The 19,260-nt window shown below is 45.1% G+C and overlaps 1 protein-coding gene across 26 annotated transcripts in view; it reads right to left on the bottom strand.

The window, feature by feature from the left end:
- CACNA2D3 (calcium voltage-gated channel auxiliary subunit alpha2delta 3) overlaps positions 1 to 19,260 on the bottom strand; it is a 924,345-nt gene that overhangs the window by 329,892 nt on the left and 575,193 nt on the right. For all 26 annotated transcript variants that reach the window (XR_014823278.1, XR_014823270.1, XR_014823269.1 and 23 more), the window contains one exon: positions 12,229 to 12,303. Coding sequence is in view for 3 of the 26 variants with exons in the window: in XM_084988628.1 (XP_084844754.1) it covers positions 12,229 to 12,303 (75 nt within the window). In the remaining 23 variants the exon portion in view is untranslated. The remainder of the gene's footprint in view (positions 1 to 12,228; positions 12,304 to 19,260) is intronic.

Here is a 19,260-nt window from a genome sequence, read left to right as displayed (position 1 = left end):
ACTCTCATACTGAGAGAAATGTCAGAAAGACAAAGACAAATTCCATTTGATATCACTTATAACTGGAATCTAATATACAGCACAAATGAACATTTCCACAGAAAAGAAAATCATGGACTTGGAAAACAGACTTGTGGCCGCCCAGGGGGAGAGGGAGGGAGTGGGAGGGATCGGGAGCTTGGGGTTATCGGATACAACTTGGAATGGATTTACAATGAGGTCCTGCTAAGTAGCATTGAGAACTATGTCTAGATACTTATATTGCAACAGAACAAAGGGTGGGAAAAAAATGTATACATGTAAGTGTATCTTGGCCCCCATGCTGTACAGTGGAAAAATAAATAAATTTTAAAAAATTAAAAAAATAAAAGATTTTTTTTCCATCGTAGTTGATTTTTAATATTCTGTCAATTTCTACGTACAGCAAAGTGACCCAGTCATACATATATACATATTCTTTTTTTTGCATTATCCTCCATCATGTTCCATCACAAATAACTAGATATAGCGTCCTGAGCTATACAGCAGGACCTCACTGCTTATCCAGTCCAAATGCAATAGTTTGCATCTGTTAACCCCAAACTCCCAGTCCATCACACTCCCTCCTCCTCCCCTTTGGCAACCACAAGCCTTTTCTCCAAGGCCATGAGTTTCTTTTCTGTAGAAAGGTTCATTTGTGTCATATATTAGATTTCAGGTATAAGTGATATCTTATGGTATTTGTCTTTCTGAGCTCACTTAGTATAAGAGTCTCTAGTTCCAACCATGTTGCTGCAAATGGAATTATTTTTTCTTTTTTTAAGGCTGAGTAGTATTCCACGGCACATAACTAACCTTGACAAATTTAAGAGCATAGAAATTATTTCATGTATCTTCTCTGACCATAATGGCATGATGCCATCATGTTAATGCAAAGGGCTGCATGCACACAGCACTGCATTTGAAGTTCTAGTCTAAGCAAATCAATTTTTTAGAGACATATCCATCCCTCGCTATCTTGGCTTGAGTTCCCTCTGAAGCAACCCTAAGACTAGGATTCAAGGGCAGGATTCTTACTTTGGATAGTTTCCCAGGAAATGTGTGTAGGGACATTGGCAAAGTGACTCAGAGACAGAGACGGGTGGAGAGTCAACACAAGGTGCATTGCTGAGCATGTTAGCACTGTGGGCAACTGGAGCTGAATCCCAGGGGTCCGGGAACCAGTGTGGAGCAACCTCCAGAGAGTCTGCCTGAGAAGCAGGCATGCTCACTGGTCTTTGGTAGAAGGATGCTGAATTCACATCCTGGCCCATCCGGCCTGCTGCAGGTCTGAGAAAAGTGGTCTCCAAAAGCCTCACTAGGGTTCTGGCAGCTGCAAGCCAGGCTGGCAGGCATGAATGTGAGGGCTGAGGGGACATGGGCAGGGCATCCACAGCAAGTACTTCACCAAGTATGTTCCCAAATAGGAATTTATCAATAAAACCTCAAGGCACTTTCCCTTGACCTTTGGAAGCCTATCCTAAATCTACCCGCAGCTTCCAGACCCAACATCTTGAATCTCCCCACGCTGGAGGGTCTTTGCATACACGGTTCCCCAAGCCTAAACCAGTCTCCACTATCTGGGCACAACAATTTCTTTTCCCTCCTCATGGCTACAGGCTCAGCTTAAAATGTCATCCCAAAGAAGGCTTCTCCTTGACCATCCAACTGAGGGAAGAGGTACTTCTCCTTACTTTTCGTTCCCTCAGATCTCTCTTTCCTTTGGAGAGGTTATCCAAAATGTGTAACACATTGCATTTATTTGCTTACTTATGAGCTTAAAAAAACTTACCTTCCCCATGACAAAATGAAGGGGGACATCATGTCCATCTTGTTTTATCACTTGGTCTCAAGCATCTAAAAGATTGTCTGGCACAGGAGGTGCTCAATAACTACACATCAGGTGAGGGAAGGAACAACGGGAGGGAAGGTAGGCTCTAGGAGCCTAAGAATGAGCCTGTTTCACAGCTATGTGTCTGAAGGACCCTTTGCTGCTCCTAACTGTGCTGGACTGGATCACAAACTGTGACCTGAAGCTTACAGGTTACAAACCAGCTCCCTGCAAACTTCTCCAGCCACCCATTTACAGCTAGACACCAAGGCCTTTTATAAATTCTCTTCTTTTTTTTTTTTTGCTTTTTAGGGTGCACACGGCATATGGAGGTTCCCAGACTAGGGGTCAAATTGGAGCTGCAGCTGCCAGCCTATGCCACAGCCATAGCAATGCAGGATCCGAGCCGCATCTTTGACCTACACCACAGCTCATGGCAATGTCGGACCGTTAACACACTGAGTGAGGTCAGGGATCGAACCAGCAACCTCATGGTTCCTAGTCAGATTCATTTCCACTGTTCCACAACAGGAACTCCCATAAATTCTCCTTCTTGTCAGTATTTTCACCCTGGTGCTTAATAATACACTGTGTCATTGTGTAGTCAATTTCCTCTATGTAGGTTCTCGTTCACGTTTATTTCTTATTCTGCCTCCTCTGCTAGAAATCTTACCAGGCCCTGGATAAGCAAGAGTGAACAAAAAACTATCTGATTAGTGAGTATCTTCAGGTCGCTTGCAGTGCAGCAAGGGGACAGATGCATCAAGAGATTTCTATAATGTAGAACGTATGGAGCTCAGACTCAAAGACCCGTGTGTGTAAGAAGCCTAGTGGGATGAAAGGATGGGGTGGACAGAGAGGAAAGTTTTGGGGTGGGAGTAGGAGAGAGGGAGGGAGGACAGACTGTGGGCTCCCTGAGAACAGGGGTCAGAGCCACACCCAGCAGTGGTTCCCCGACTTGGGAATTTCACAGCTGTACCAGCCAGGCTGCTCTGGTTGTGAGCAACAGACCCCCAACTCTGAATCACTTGAGCAAAAGCGGAATTAGCTAGAAATGTATAAATGGAAGCTCTCTGCTCCTACTACAATGAGGGATTATTTAATGAATTAATATAAATGAATAAATAAGCAAAAGACTTGCTAGAGGGCCTTTTGATCTTACCATTTCTTTTCCTTCATTGCCTGCCTGCCTGCCTTTCTTCCTTCCTTCCTCCTTCCCTCCCTCCTTCTCTTCTTTCCTTCTGCCCTTTCTTCCTTTTCTTTCTTTTTAATTCTTCCTTCTTTCCTTCCTTCTTCTTCCTTTCTCGGCATAGTAAGAACTTAGGCGATCCTTCCATCTTTTCTTACCTTTGTATCACTCAGGGCCCCAGCAGGAAGCACATGGCATATTCAAGCTGGCAAATTAGGAAAGGTTTAATAAAGAGGCTATTGTAACAGTGCGGTAAGGTGTAGGAAGCTACAAGAAATGGTGCAGTACCCTGAAGCCAGAAGCAGTGGCTACCTTCTCTTCTACTCTGCATGAAATGACAGAGGAAAGCAGTTATAGGAGCCCACAGAGAACAGGAGGCCGATGTGGCTTTACATCGGGTGCAGCCAGTCCCAGAGGACACACAGCTGAATATACACTCTGACCCCACTCTCTTCTCTCCATTTCTTCGGGATGTGTGTTCTCCACTAGCTAAATTCCATCCATCGCCAAGAGCAAGGGAGCCACTGCTGGGGGCCGTGCAAGTGGGGTGCAGGGGCAGGAGGCAGAGGCTAAGGGGAAAACTGTCTGCAGAAGCCAAGGGAGCTCTCCAGCCTAATTCTCATTTTATAAAAGAAGCTTATAATATTGCTTCAGAATTAAGGAATTCTATGCAGTTGAATCAGTTTAATTTTATGAAGACACTATTTATGGTTGACTGTTTTCTCTGAAAACTGAGCCACATTTACTTTATGACTGACACAGTGTCTGGCCTGGGCATCAGTTAATCTCTCTGAAATAAGCACTAATGCATAGGATGATGTAAGGACTTAAGGAGGCAATACATACACAGCCTGGTTCCTGACATTGTAAGTAACCTCTGTACTGTTACTGCTAAATCCCATCTATATCCTATGTGTCCATGCATGTGCTCAGCCACAGAACTTGGGGACCAAGAGGCTGCTAAGTTCTTGAGGCCTACAGAATAGAGAGCCAGACCCGTCTAATGCACTTAACCCCCAAGTTCATGAAGTGGAAGCATTCTCCACTCAGGGCTGCAAGGCTTCCACTCAAGTGTCCAGACTTGGGCAGTTCCAACTATTGCCCTCAACAATTTCATCAAGAGGAAAGCATGCAAGGCTCTGTTTTCTCTTTTGCCAAATGATGTATTTCAAAAAGAACAGGATTGCTACGTGGGGGTCACTCAGGCTTGTTTATTTTTTCTCAGAGAACACACTCCCCTGAGCAGATACATTTACTAAGCATTTGTTAATTCTTTCTTTTAAATTAAACGGGATGGATTCAGACCAAGCGTAAGCAGAGTTGCTTGGGCCTGGACTGTGTTCTGAGAATGTGTGCGGGCAGGGACGCTCTCCTGGCAGGGACTGGGCACATGGTGGTGCCTGTGCGCCACCTACTGGCCAGTTTCATTCAGTTTCTAGCAGCCTGAGCAAAGGGCCCAAGTGGGACGCTGAGGTGGGATTCCAGACTTTAGGAGCCACAGAAAGGACTGTATATGATGCTAGATCCCCACTCCATATACCCTTACAGGCTGGGGCCAAACCAGAATGTATGAATCTAAGAGCAGAGAGAGAAGTCATGCCTGGTCCAGCCTAAGGATAGAGATCCTGAGAAGTGTGTGGAGCCCCCACTAAGTGGGACGAAGTGTCCTCCAGAGTGGACTGTGGATATAGTTGGTGTGCATGCCACCTCCTCTGGGAAGCCTTCAAGCATTTTCAGGCACCTTGTTCTCCAGAAAAACAGATGATTCCCCAGCAAGCACATAGCTCTTCTTGCCCCCTTCACTGTCAGGTACCTTACTTTGTGCATTGAGCTCCTTGTGCCAGAGGTATTCTTCTACCTGCTTCTATCACTCTGTCAGCACAGTGCCTGACCCAGGGACATTAGATGAGTGCCTGCGGGCCACAGAAAGGCAGAGGCAGGGGCAGAAGGAAGGAGGGCTTGACCAATCACATGAGCTTCAAGTTTTGCACTGGATGTAGCAAGAACTCAATAAATGTTTGATGGGTGAACATGTGGCACCTGCACTCCTCATTTATTGTAGGAAATTGGTACCCAGACATTTAGTCATCAGAACCCTTCAAACATCATCAAAATCATTCGATAAATATTTACTGACTACCCCCTCGGTGCAGCAGCAAAGTCACAGGAATGCACAAGGGATGGTGGGGAGAGGCTGAACACACACACGTTTCCCAAGAGTAGTAAGTGATCCAAGGAAACTAAAGTAGGAGATGTGACGGGAAGCGATGGTGGTAGGTGTGGCTCCTTTGGTCAGAGAGAGGGGATGCCTCCCTGTGGGGGTACAGGGGAGATGAGACACAGAGGATGAGAACCAGGCAGTCATGGGTGTATCAGAGAGAAGACTCCAGGTAGAGGGAACTAAAGGCACAAGGGTTTGGAGCAGAAAGGAGCTTGGCATTTCTGCGGAACAGGAACAGACAAAAGAGCTGGAGTACACCTGGGACACAGGTGAGCAGAGTGGGCAGCCACACAATTCCAGCAGGTCAGAGAGGTAATGCCATATCTCGTGGGGCACTGGGTCACAGGCTGGAGTTTGGGTTTCACTCTAAATGCCAAGAGAAGCCAGACCCTCTTGAGAGATGGCTGTGAAAGCACCCTCTGACTGCTGAGTGAATAACACCGGGGCTGGGGGGGTGGGTGGAGTCGCAGTGAGGTGGGGACAAAAATTAAGTGCTCAGAACAGGGCTGAAAGGGGACTGAAGTCATCCAGGGAAGCCAGGATGGAGGCTCTGACTGGGGGGCAGTGACAGAGAGAGGGGAGTGGACTTGGGGTGCACTTTGGAACCAACAGGACATGACGGTAGATGGCTTGGGGAGAGGTCCAAACAAAGCTGGTGGTGGAGGCCACACCCACACCTGTTGAACTGCAAAGAACCCTTAGCATTTGTAATGAGTCATTGTTGTTGGGAAGAAGAAATGATGTAAGATTAACTGAAGCATTCCTGGTCCAAAAATTAATCAAAAAATAAAATGGGATTAGCAATGAGATTCTGCTGTGTAGCACTGGGAACTATGTCTAGTCACTTATGATGAAGCATGATAATGTGAGAAAAAAGAATGTATACATGTATGTGTAACTGGGTCACCATGCTATACAGGAGAAAAAAAGAAATTGTATTGGGGAAATAACAACTAAAAATAAATAAGTAAATAAATAATAAAATGATAAGATGCATGGGGTAGAAGTTAGCCCTTGCACGACTGAGGATCTGCATCATCATATAAAGATCACTCTGAAAGTTCACATTGAGAGCGTCCCCATCTTTGTTAGAAGAGGAGAGCACAGTGGTTCTGCCACTTACTGAGCACGTGACACTGAGCAAGGCCCCCGGCTGCTCCGAGCTTCCTTTTTCTCAGTTGCAAAATGAGAAAAATAGCAGCAGTACCGCCATAGCAAAGGTAGGTTGAGAGGAATAACTAGTTACTGTGTGTAAAATGGCAAAAGCACATTCCCAGCACAGCAAGGAATTAACCCTTAGTATGCATATAGCTAGTCTGAGTCCTGAAAGTCATAACCTTCTTGGTGAAGATACAGGCTAACATGTCAATTCCTTGACAGGCAGCACTTCCTGTATGTATCATGAGGATATGCACTGCCTCGCAGAGACCTGCAGCTCCTCAGCCGGAACCCCCACATGTCTATAATCTGACTCCAGGCTGCCTTCTAGACCTATCTTCCACCCAGGCCTGCCCTCATGCACACCCTTCCCTTGAGCTTCTGGGCCTTTCCACTGCACCTGCACCCTAGACCTGCCATTAAATGACCTAATGATTAAAAGCTTTCGCAATGTAAAACACTCATCACAGTGTCTGTCATGTAAAAGCAATGGACGAATGTGAAAAAATACTAAGACTACCACCAACAAAACAAACACACAAAATGTATCTTGCCTGTTACTTACACAGCCTAAGTATAAAATCTTATCCCTCCTATTCCATCTTGAGATCTGCGAGGTGAGGCACGTCTCTGAAACCACTCTGAGCAGCTTGCTCAGCACTAGAACATGGCTGGACATCTAGCAGATGCTGAAGGAAGGAATTCATGTTTCTCTCCCTTATTCCCCCCTCCCACCTCATCCACCACGACACCCAGTGGCCCACAGGATCGGCCAATTTTCATCTAGTATAGAATAGAAACCCTCCAGCATCCCTCCTCATCTTTTGGGCTTGCACACACAGAGCAGACAGCCGTTGGCAAAGGACAACATGGGTTTCACGGAAGCGAGTCCTAGATTTTGACTGCCCCAGGCTCCTCTGTGGAACCCTGCCTGTGCTGTGGCTGCTGGAAGGGAGCCTTCCTTGTGTTCTCTTGGTGGTTTGACTAGGCCCACATTCCAGGGCTCCTTGGGGGAAGAAAATCAGCCCAGATGTCCCTTTCCTCTAAAAGAAAAGAAAGTCTCAAAGAAAATCAGATCATGCCCGAGGTGGCCCCTTTCCAGTCTCATCTCCCTCAATGCTCTGTCAGGCAAAAGAAAGTGACCTATTCATGGCTCCACATTTTAGGAAAAGTTCATAAAGCTCTCAAAGACGTGGAAAGAATAAAGTGCAAGAAAAATCAGTCTAGACAGTAATTCTAGGTAACTACACTTTCAGATAGTTTTAACTTAAATGTTAAAGAGTGGTAGAGACCAAGAAAAAAACTCAGAGGTTTAATGACTACTCAACGAGCATTCCTCAAGGTCTAACGTGAATCTCTCCTGCTGTAATTCCTGCCCATGAGACGGTCCCCAGCTCATGTGACGATATCTCCATCAGCCCTAGTCTAACACAGCACCCTGCTCGCTGGGCAACAGCTAAATAAACATTTGTGGAATCACCCTCACTTAGCTTAGCAGAAGTCACAAGCAGGTAGCAAGGTCAGAGTGGTTGAGAAATACTTGGAAAAAGGCTATGGGGAGCCCAGTTACCAACAGCAAAGCATCACTTGAGCAGTTCTGCCTATTAAACGAAAGCCAATTTGCTGAGTAAGGCTCCTACCTCTCAGCTGTTTTTGGAGACCCTTCATGATTCACACCCAAATCATACAGGATGAAAGAAAATACCAGATAAAATCAAGGCAAATATTACGTTTGGGGGAAAATTTTTATTGGACAAATTAGAAAAATATTGGTATTGTGCTTCAGAGAAACCCACTTCTTTCCTCTGGCTGCAGGGGCAGAACCAATCTCAGTGGCAGATGGAGAAGGAATAGGAGTTATTTTAAGTGAGCTTACTGGGTCCTCCCACACTGGCCACAACCCTACCTCTGCTCTACTGGCAGCCTTGGCCAGAACTGAAGGGAACATCCATCTGTAACAAGGATTTGATTATATGGCGAGGCTTGGAGAAGGCCACTCAGGTTGGAGTGAGGATTCCCTGCCCAAATTGGCCAAGAAAGCTGCTGGGGGCTGGCTGTTCGCAGCCTTGCAAGAGGGTCTGACCAGGCATTTCTGTCTGGTGTACACCCTGGGGGTTTCCAAGGGACCTGCATCAATTACATTCTCCCAAAGGACCCAAAGCAAGTGCAAATGAAAACAGTGACTTTGGAGGATCCCTTCATTCGTCCCTCTCTGGAGTTCCTCCTCTGTGCTACGTGGTTGGTGGCTAGGAAAAAGGAGGGGTGAAGCTTTCTGCTTTTGTTGTTCAGGTGAACAAGGAAGACAGAAATGAACTACTTGTTCGTGCCAGAACTGCGGTTATTTCCTCCATGTGGACTGACTCTGAGCTATCATTCTTTGGTAACTGCAGCTGCTAGTATAACCTTATTGCTACTTTAAAACAAACAGACAATGGCAGCAGGAACAAGCAAACACTTTGGTTTCCTTACAGGATAGAGCTCACACGGAGCCTCCCAGTATAGTTTTTGTCTGCCTGTCTTCTAGCTCAGAGATGGCCAAGGAAACTGAGGATGCATGTGCATGTGTGTGTGAGAGAGACAGAGAGCATCACAGATAGAGGGAAGGGGATAGACAGACCGGCATCATCAGGCTTAGCTGAGGTTGCAAAGGTGAAGCTGAAGTCAGACTAAAAGTAGAATTACAGGCAGATTGCATGGTTCCAAGAACTCTGTATCAGTTTGTGTGTGTGTGTGCACGTGTGTGCGTGTACAAGATCCTTCACCAATGTTTATCATAACTATCCGAACCAGCTGAAGAATTAAAAAGTGTTCTTTAAGTCCATCCCCAACCCAAGCATCTACCACCAGTTTCCTTCCAACCTTTAAAGCAGCTAAGCACAGATCTGTAAAAGCAACATAACATAAACAGGGTACTGCTATAACCACCACTGTCCCCACAATCTCCTGGGGTCTGCTTTATCCCACAGAGCTCTTTGCTTGCATTATCCCATTTACTCTGACCACCAGTGACATATACATTTTGGTTATGGCAGGACTACAAGAGAAAATGATGCTCAAAGAGGCTGTATGACTTGCCCAGAGTCACACTACTGGGATACAGCAGGGCCAGAAGTCAAGGGCAACCTGTGTAGTGTGACGTTGAGTTCCTTTCTCTTCACTGCTGTCTTTGGAAAATTCAATACTCAGGGCAGAGTCAATACCCCCTTACTGATCACATTCAGATGGGTTATTTCATATAATCCTCAAGGGTGGGCATCACTCCACACCTCTTCTTTTTTTTTTTTTTTTTTTTTGGCTATTTGCTATTTCTTGGGCCGCTCCCGCAGCATATGGAGGTTCCTCGGCTAGGGGTCTAATCAGATCTGTAGCCGCCAGCCTACGCCAGAGCCACAGCAACGCTGGATCCGAGCCGCGTCTGCGACCTCCACCACAGCTCACGGCAACGCCGGATCGTTAACCCACTGAGCAAGGGCAGGGACCGAACCCGCAACCTCATGGTTCCTAGTCAGATTCGTTAACCTCTGCGCCACGACGGGAACTCCTCCACACCTCTTCTGAATATGTCATGGCCTCAGGGTCACAGACCAATAAATGGGAGAGATAGCCCACTGACCTGACCACTCTTTATGTTCTTATTATGGATCAGCTGCAAAATGCTTCATCTGGTTTGGGTTTGGGTTCTCACAAGTGAGATATGCAGCATTGGCTTGGGCCACCCTATTTATGGGAATCTAGCTACCACTGCCAGTGAAATCATGCAGTACAATGCTTCCCAATGAGAAGACCAGAAATGACTTGTATTTGTGAATATTTGCAGTGTCAGGAGATAATCTGTGTCAACTGGTTGGCTTGCTTTTCTAAGAGCTTTTCGGCTGCCCACTCAGTGGCTACAGCTCTGGAAAGTGCATCACATGGATTATATCAAACAGACCACTTGCTGCATGACCAGGAGATAGAAAGACCAGTCTTGAAAGACTCTGTGAACTGACCACGCAGATGGGAGCTGCTCATTTCCATCGCTTCAGGGAGAGGAGATGTACCTTAGTGACTTTTGACATCTGGTTCCATTTCACTCCTTCTTTAAAAGCTGATAAATAGAAAGCTACTTCATTCATTGGCCAAAGATCCAGATCTGATTGTTTCATTTACTCCAATTCACTCCAACTTGGAATAACTAAACCCTAGGAACCCATACTGAGCCACACCAAATACGTAATTCCTACCACTCCCTGACCCCTACTGGGTGGCTGAGGAATGGGCACTGTGTCAGGCTTTTTAGAATTAAATATGTCTTTAGACTTAAATATCCTCAAAAAGTTAGTAGTTTTTCAATTAGGTGATTCATTAATTCTGAGTGACATTTGGAATTAGCTAACCTGTTCATCTTTTATTTTTGATAAAAAGATCATTGAGGTCAAAAACACCTGAAGTCCCATCTTGAAGCATGCATACGGGATGCACATGATGTGGCCATGACCCCACTGATACCAGGGCGATGAGAGCAAAGTTGGAAGATGATGGAAAGCAAACATGAACTTTTTCTAAACAATGATTCAAATGAGAAGCAAACTGGTGCCCCCCTCCCCATGTTTCTCCAAAGAAAACATTTGCATAGCAGGCACTGCTGCTATTTTCTAATTCTGATGCCAAAGACATGTGAGGTAGATGGGTATGTGTGAGAGTGTGTGAGTGTGTGTGTGTGTGTGTGTGTGTGTGTGTATTTATGTATAGCTACAGGAAACAAATGATACTTTCTCAACATTCAAAAGCAGCGTTTACTGTGTTACTCTTTATACTTTTACATCTTCTTTATTTAATTTTTTACATCTTCTTTATTTAATTTTTTTGGTCACGCCCACAGCATCCCTAAGCCAGGGATCGATCCAACACCACAGCAGCGACCCAAGCTGCTGCAGTGACAATGCCGGGTCCTTAACCCCCTGTGCCACAGGAGAATTCTTATATCTTCTTCAAAATTAGCTAAACCAAACCCAAAGGGATGTCCTTTTTCCAACGCCTGGCTACTAGTCCAGGGAGAGCAAACACGTGGCACACTTACTGCCAGTGCCCCCTTTGGAGTCCCCAGTGGACCAGGGCCTCCTATTCAACAAGCCTGGCTGCCCTTTACAATCAATCTTTCTCCACACAGTGCTCCGAGTAGCCTCTCGCCATTCAGCCTCTGCCAGGCAGAATGGACCGCGATTGCCTGGGCTGTCCTGGATTTGGCCACTCACTTTAAAGAGTGAAAATGATGCTGAAGGAGATGGTTTACATGTCAGGTCACCAAACAATGCTACTGGCTTATGGCTTAGGAAGGACATGGAGAAAATCTCAACTGTTTCAATTAAACAAAAAAGGTATTGTTGAATACCTTCCAGGCAGCAGGCACTGGGTTGAGGCAATGTAATTTGGGGGCAAATCCCATCATAATGAATTGCCAGGGATCCTGGATCTAATTTGTTATATCAAATATAACTTGCAATAAGCAGTCTCAGTCTGGAGTGTGAGAGACCATGTGTTATACAAAGGTACCAATTTTGATGGGTTTCAAGCTGTCCAGAGTTAACTTTTTTCCATATATGATCAGATATGAAATACACACATACATGCATGATAGTACATATATTTACCCTACATTAGTTACCTGTTAGGGGCCCAAAATGCTAGTTCAACTATTAAAACAGCCTTTAGGAGACAGTATTAGGAATTGAGTGTTTCAAGTGAAAAATACCAAGTATCATCACTGTAGAACTGAAGAAAATCTTTTTAAAATCATCGAGGGAGAAACACAGAAATAAGTATTTCTCTTACCAGTGGTCTGAGCTCTGGATGCGTCAGGATATATCCATTATTTGTGATTGCAAAGGCATAGCCGTGAATCCCTAACTGTAAGGAGAAGTGAGAAAGAAACCTTCATTAGCTTGCTCCCTGGTGAATTCACAAAGCAGAAAGCAGCCCGACATTCAGGAATTTACAGCTTAAACGTGGCATTCATAACCCTTATCAGCACAATATTTCATTAAAATGAATGCAAGGCACTGATCCTTGACATTTGGTGGAAATGAAGACCTGTCACAGGATTAGCTCAGCAAATAGCACAATTTAAAATGTCAGAGCCCCACACTGGCATCCAGAGGCCTTACTTCGATATATTTAAAACAAAAACAATTATATTAAATAAAAAAAAAAAAAAGAAAGAATCTGATGTTTTTGGAAAGACCCTACATCCAAGTGAATGGAATTTTATCAGTTTGGGTGTCGTCTCTCTGCCTGAGATAAGGCAAGAGGAGCCTTCCTCTGATGGGCGTCTAGGCTTCTAGGCTTCCTACGATTCGATTCCTCAGCCCTACGGGCCACCTCAAGCACACACTCTCCTAGGCAGTCATTTTCCATAATTCTTCAAGGATAAAAGTGTCCCCACCAGCCTATATAGGAGCCTGCCAACCTCTTTTATATCCTTTCGTCTTTAAATTGTGAGGCTGCCAAGCTTTTCCATGCATGCCTCCATCGACACAAAGCCTGGGTAATTTTCTATGCAGAGCCTCACTTAATTTATGTTTTCTGACTAAATGGGACTATGGGAAATAGTTTGAGAGCAATGAAATGTTTTATTAGCTTTAAAAAGTATGTAATCAAATTTAACACTGCACTTATTTAAATAATAATCCCGGCTTTTTGACAATATTTCTATTACACAGTTGACTGCACCCATTGGCTACAATAAATTTACCTACAAATCATTCATGTATTAAAATGGCCTCTGGCATAAAACTCATACTGATCTCTCTCTCTGAAGAAAGAAAACGTAACCCACTTTTGCCAGAGCAGTGAAAGAGGAGAAGAAAAAAAAAAAAAAGTCCTCTATTTTTTCAGATGAGTTATTTCATAGTTGTGAGCCCTCACTGTTACTTTTCTTTAAAATTCTCTGCAGCTCACAATCTTGAATGTGATACTATTAAATGATCCAGACAACAGAGTTTACAAACCAAGAATGACCCTGTCTGCCTGTTAGCTTAACGTCAAGGTGATGTGAAATTAACTTCAGAGAATTTAACACCGGCAATTAAAAGTTTTCCTTGCACTACAAAAAGCAAAAATGCACGTGGTAGTCAAGGGCAACCGACGTTGTCTTCTGGAGTTGCCTTGCACAGCAAGTCTTAATAAGATTCTACTTGATTCTAATGATAAAAGTATATTTCATTAGGCTGTGAAAGATAAACCAGAGATTTCCTATCCTTTGAGATGTATATCGTCTCTTTCATCCTGTCTCTTGGAAAAATGTCAGACACAGTCAACACTGCATTAATTACCATTATTATGTCCCAGTTTAACATGGACTGGAGGGGTCAAAAAGGACTCCGAGAGTCTGACTTTTTCCACTGAAGGCAAAAGTGGGATTTGATTGGAAATTCAAACTTAGAGCAAGACCAAACAAATAGTATTGCATAGTTGACGAATATACTCAGGGCCTTCTAATGTGTGTTCCTTCCCTTCTTGGTTTGCTTATAGGAAGCGCTACTCAAAAAGAAGGTAAAAGTCCATGAATATGCCCCCTTAATGCCCTCTGCTTTTCTTGTGTAGCAGTTATCAAAATGATAACAATCAATTATTTCTGAGGTTAATTATAAGTAATCAGGGCATCCATCAAGGCCTTTGATTACTTCATGCTTGTCTCCTTGCCAAAACATAAGTTCTATGACAAGCTAAGATCATATCACGTGGTTATGGAGGGGTGGTTGGGACGGAAGGAAGGGGGGTAGAGAAAGGAGAATGCAGAAAAGGAAGAAGGAGGGAAACACAAGAAAGTGAATTGAGTATAGATCCTATAAAGCCATCCAGCCCTCTGCATGCTCCCTGAGACGCACAGGCTGGGCTGACCTAGCACCCAGGGTCCTCACTCATTGTTTAATTGCCGTCTCTGCTCTCCTTACCTTACTAGAATCTGCCTTGGCCATGCCCTGTCACCCACCAAGATGCCACCAGAACTTCTTTCTCTGTAGTTGCCAGTGGCCTCCAAATTGCCAAACCCTACAGAAATCTCTCTTGAATCTTCCTGGCTGTATTAGCCTACCGCTCCCTCCAACCTGACTCTCTCCATTCCCTCACCCTCCAGCCCCAAATTCCCTGGTTTCCTCCCTTTCATATGATCCTCACCCCCATCCACCCCTGAAGCACTCATTTCCCCCAAAGTTTCTGTCTCCATGCCCTTTCTCTGCTTTAGCTCTTCTCTCCCAGTATGATTCATCAACCACCTGCATGCTGCTGACCTCCAGCTCTGTGCTTCAGTCTGAACCTCTCCCCTCAGGGGCAGATCCCAGTTTCCAACTGCATCAGCCATCTATCCAACATTCCTCAGGTGCCCCAGACTCGGCCTGTCCAAACACAGCAGCTCTTTCTGTTCGTGCTGCTCTGTCTCTCTCCATTGGTGACACCACTACACTCCAGACTCCCAGGTGAGAAACCAGAGCATCATCCCTAGACGCCTCTCTTTCATCCCCAACCTCTTGACCTAGTTAAGCACTAATTTTCCCTCCAGAAATCAGAGACTCAACACTACTTCCCCCACTCTACCAGCCATGAAGATTTCATGTAACAGATTCCACTATGGTTCTACCTGCTGTTCCTGCCTCCAGCCTTGGCCCCAACAAATCTATCCTCCAGATTAATCAAAATCAAAGGCAACTCTGACTCTGTTGCTTCCCCTTTGTGAAGCCCACTAAAGACCTGTTTCATGTGTAAGATAAGATCCATGGGCCTGTCCGTCAGGTCTCCCCAGGGTCTGGCCCCTACCTGGCCACCCTGTCTCCTTCTACTCATTGCCTCTTAGGGCACATGGCAGTGACAAAACCCACTGCAGTTTTTTTTTGTCCCACCTAGACATTTACTCACATGGTGCCAGCTGCCAAGAGCTCTTCTCCTTCCCATCTCACCCTACCTAATTCTTGCCCACACTATAAACTTGGCCTCAGGACCACCTCTGATAAAAAGTCTCACCTGTTGCACCCTCCTTTCCATACCATGTCTCCATAAAACCCTGAGAATTTTTCCATTACCACCTTCACCCTCAGGCATGAAAATGCTACACTTACTTATCTGCCTGCCTGTCAACCCTAACTGGTTCTCTTTCTTTCCTCTGCCTTGCTCTAGATTAGGCAGCGCCTTCCCCATGAGAAAGGTCTCTTTTGGGGGGAGGAGCCATCTCACTCATCTCTGACTTCTCCAGTCTCCAGCATCATGTCTGACATGTGACAGGTGCCCCAGTTCAGGTCTGCAGGTATTTAAGACATTCATCGGAATTCCCTGGAGGCTCAGCAGGTTAAGGATCCAGTGTTGTCACAGCTGTGGTCTGGGTGCCATTCCTGGCCTAGGAACTTCCACAGGCTGTGGGCGTGGTCAAAAAATAAATAGATATTCACCACTTTACCCACATATTATCTAGTTAATCTTTAAAGTCTGAGCTAAAGTAAAACTTGAACATGAGCTGAAAAGGAGAAGCTGACTGGCTGCAGCAGGTACACAGTCAGGCCTCTTCAAGCCTGTACCTGAGAAACCCTTCCTGACATTCAGACACTACCTTGTTAAAATCCTTCCCAGGAGAACAGTCTGAGAAAATAACACCAGAAGGTTTTGTTAGTTGGTTGGTGGTGTGTGGATATAATCTAATGTAGATGTAAGAAGAGAAACTGAGCAAATCTCAAAACACATTCTGCAATTCAATCTTTCTTAAACCTAAAGCTTGTAGGCAGCCATGTCCAACATTTGCTTTGGGGCCCAAATCAATATATGGATGAGATCTTTAACTTTTGTTTCCTCTGAAATAGAACCAGGCTTCCTGTCCATTCTAACATGCAGTCCCATGGAGTAATAACAGAACCGATGGGACGCAAGGCCTTCCTGCTCCAGGGGCTGCCAAAGGGGCCCTCGTCCTGAAGTGCTCTCTTCTGGAGGCAGGGGCCTTGTGGTCCAACAGCCCAGGGAAGGGGGTGCTTCCCTTCCAAGTGTAGAGACTTTGGGCTAATGAAATGAACCCAATTATAAAACGGCTCATTATGTTAACGGAGGCTGTGGTGTCTGGAACTTATTGCTGGGGTGTCTGGAATTCTTAATAAAAATTACAGGAAGTCTGATTGCTTGTGGGAAAATCTATGAAGCAAAGGGAAAAGAAAGAATTCTATCTTCTGGGAAAACCCCAAGAGCCAAGAGCTGACTCATCTTTACAAGGTGTTAATCAGGAGAAAAAGGTGTGATTTGCACTCTGCTCTCTGGAGCCTCCTCTCCTGGATGAGAAAGGCCCTTTTGACCATGGCTGACCCTGGCTGCCATGCACACCTCTTTCCAAAGCTCTCTGTGGGAACCAGAGGAAGGACAATTTAGATTAAGATATGTCATACCCGGGTCTCAGGTTCCCAGCCAGGTCCTTGGGAAAGCGCAAAACGCAGTGCCTACATTGCAAGCACTGCTGGTTAATTATAGCTGGTCTTCCTCTAACCCCTTATTACACATTGTTTCATTTATCTTTTACTAGCTGAGTTATGTTGAGAAAGTAATTTCACATATCTTCATCTAAAAATGGGACCAAGTGGTACCCACTTCATGGGAGTGCAATAACGATTCAGAGGGAATAGTACATACACAGCACATTTACCATACTGAATGCACAGTAAAAAGTTCAATGAATGTTTTTGGGTGTTATTTTAACCACTAATATTATTTTTAATATTTTAACTATTCTTTGAACTATTGCAGTTATTGTCCCTTATTGTTCTTAATCACTGTGGGGTAATAAAGGCTAAAAGTATGGACTGCCAGTTGTGACAGTAGGCAAGATATTTAAAATTTCTGAGCCTCCATTTCTTTAGCCAAGGGTCAGAGCAGTGTCTACCTATTATTGAGATAATGCTATAAAGAGCTTAGCACCCTGCCTTGTAGAGGAAGTTTTGAGAAATAGATTCAAAGGGTAATCGTATCAGTTCCTATATGTTCATACGTTCTTGATTTACTAGACATATCAAATAGTGGCCTGGTATTCTGGCTTCTATATCTTCTCATATGATATGAGAGGCTTTAGAGTAATAAGGAATGTGGGATGCTGTTCTTAAATGGTAAGACAGCAATTCTGGGCATCCAGGTCAGGGAATTTCAATAAAAGTAAAGCCCACCATCCTCAGGGGTCTCAAATACTTCTCTAATCCCCTGACTTTCCATCTCTGGGGATCTATACAGTTTCTAACATGTGATTATGTGAGCTTAGATCAACCAGATATCCTATCCTGCCTCTGGAAACTTAACTCCAATGGTAAAAGTCTTGGTAGATGAAGGTGGTTGGCAGGGCTCCCCTGTGACATTAGAAGGGCCTTGGAGTTCCCGTCATGGCTCAGTGGTTAACGAATCCGGCTAGGAACCATGAGGTTGCGGGTTCGATCCCTGGCCTTGCTCAGTGGGTTAAGGATCCGGCATTGCAATGAGCTGTGGTGTAGGTTGCAGACGTGGCTCGGATCCCGCGTTGCTGTGGCTCTGGCGTAGGTCGGCAGCTACAGCTCTGATTCCACCCCTAGCCTGGGAACCTCCATATGCCGGGACACCACCTTTTGTGAGCCTAAACACTTGATTTTAGCTTAGAGTTCATTTCCTTTTTTTTTTTTAATCTTTTTATGGCCATGCCCACAGCATATGGAGGTTCCCAGGCTAGGGGTCAAATCAGAGCTGGAGCTGCCGGCCTATGCCACAGCCACAGCAACATCAGATGCGAGCCATATCTGCTACCTATGCCCCAGCTTGTGGCAACACTGGATCCTTAACCCACAAAGCAAGGCCAGGGATAGACCTTGAGCCCTCATGGATCCTAGTCAGATTTGTTACTCCTGAGCCACAAGGGGAAGTCCTCATTTCCTCTTATTATGTAGGTAGCTTTCTCATTTAATCATCTAAATAAAATCAGCATGTGGGAATAGAAATGACTTACATGTGCAAAGAAGTTTCCTCTTCTAGAAGTGGAGCAGGAGCTAAGGACCAGGCAAGAAGTTCTGGAAAGTGTTTAACCCTCTGGGGATACTAAGAAGCTGGGACCAACATATTGAGTGTATATCATGGGCTTCTAGATGTCAGAGTTATGGGATTAACCATCATTCTGTTGGGCATCTAGATTAGCAGAGCATCCATGGATGTGAAACCAAAGGTGCCTGAATCTGGGATGGGAAAGGTATCAATAGCTCTCTGTGGAAGAGGGCTGCAGGTCCCAGGGGACAGGGGTCATACCCATTCTCTTGACCACTGTGTTATCATTGCTCCTGAATGATGACAGTGGTCAATTTTTTTCATGCATGTCCATGAGCAGGTGCTGTTGTTATTGCCATTAGACAGAAGAGGAACTAAGGATTTGAAAGACTTGTCCCTACCCAGCTCCTTGGAGATGGAGTGGGATCCCAGATATATGTTCCTCTAGAGTACTAATCAATGCCTTCCTCCTGCCAAGGAGGCTAAGCACATCAGGGAAAGAAATGATAAAAGAGAGGGCCCTGCCAGCTAGTCAAGAATCTCAGATACCCGGCCCAAAGAAGCTTGCTTCCCTTCAGATGGGGGCAAAGGGAACCCTCATCAGTCTATGAGGGGGCCAAAGGTGGAGATGGATGAGCTGGTCCACTTGGTGCTGCAGGAAGAGGAGACAGTGTGGTTTCAACCCTTGTGCAGTTAGGAGAACTATGTCGGTCCATGAAATCCTCCTAGAACCAGAAGCAGGGGCTGTTCTCTGCCCCTCTTGCACTCCCATGCATGCACACACAGAAATGACTCTTGGGCAGTTCTACAGGGCTAGGATGTGGCTTGAGAGGACCCTCCTCTTCCCAC

This window comes from Sus scrofa, chromosome 13 (assembly GCF_054392235.1).
Source record: "Sus scrofa isolate SSC_HxYL_T2T_F1_AM1 chromosome 13, Sscrofa_HxYL_maternal_Yorkshire_Landrace_v2.0, whole genome shotgun sequence".
NCBI classification, from domain to species: domain Eukaryota; kingdom Metazoa; phylum Chordata; class Mammalia; order Artiodactyla; family Suidae; genus Sus; species Sus scrofa.
This window is presented reverse-complemented; position numbering and strand designations above follow the sequence as displayed.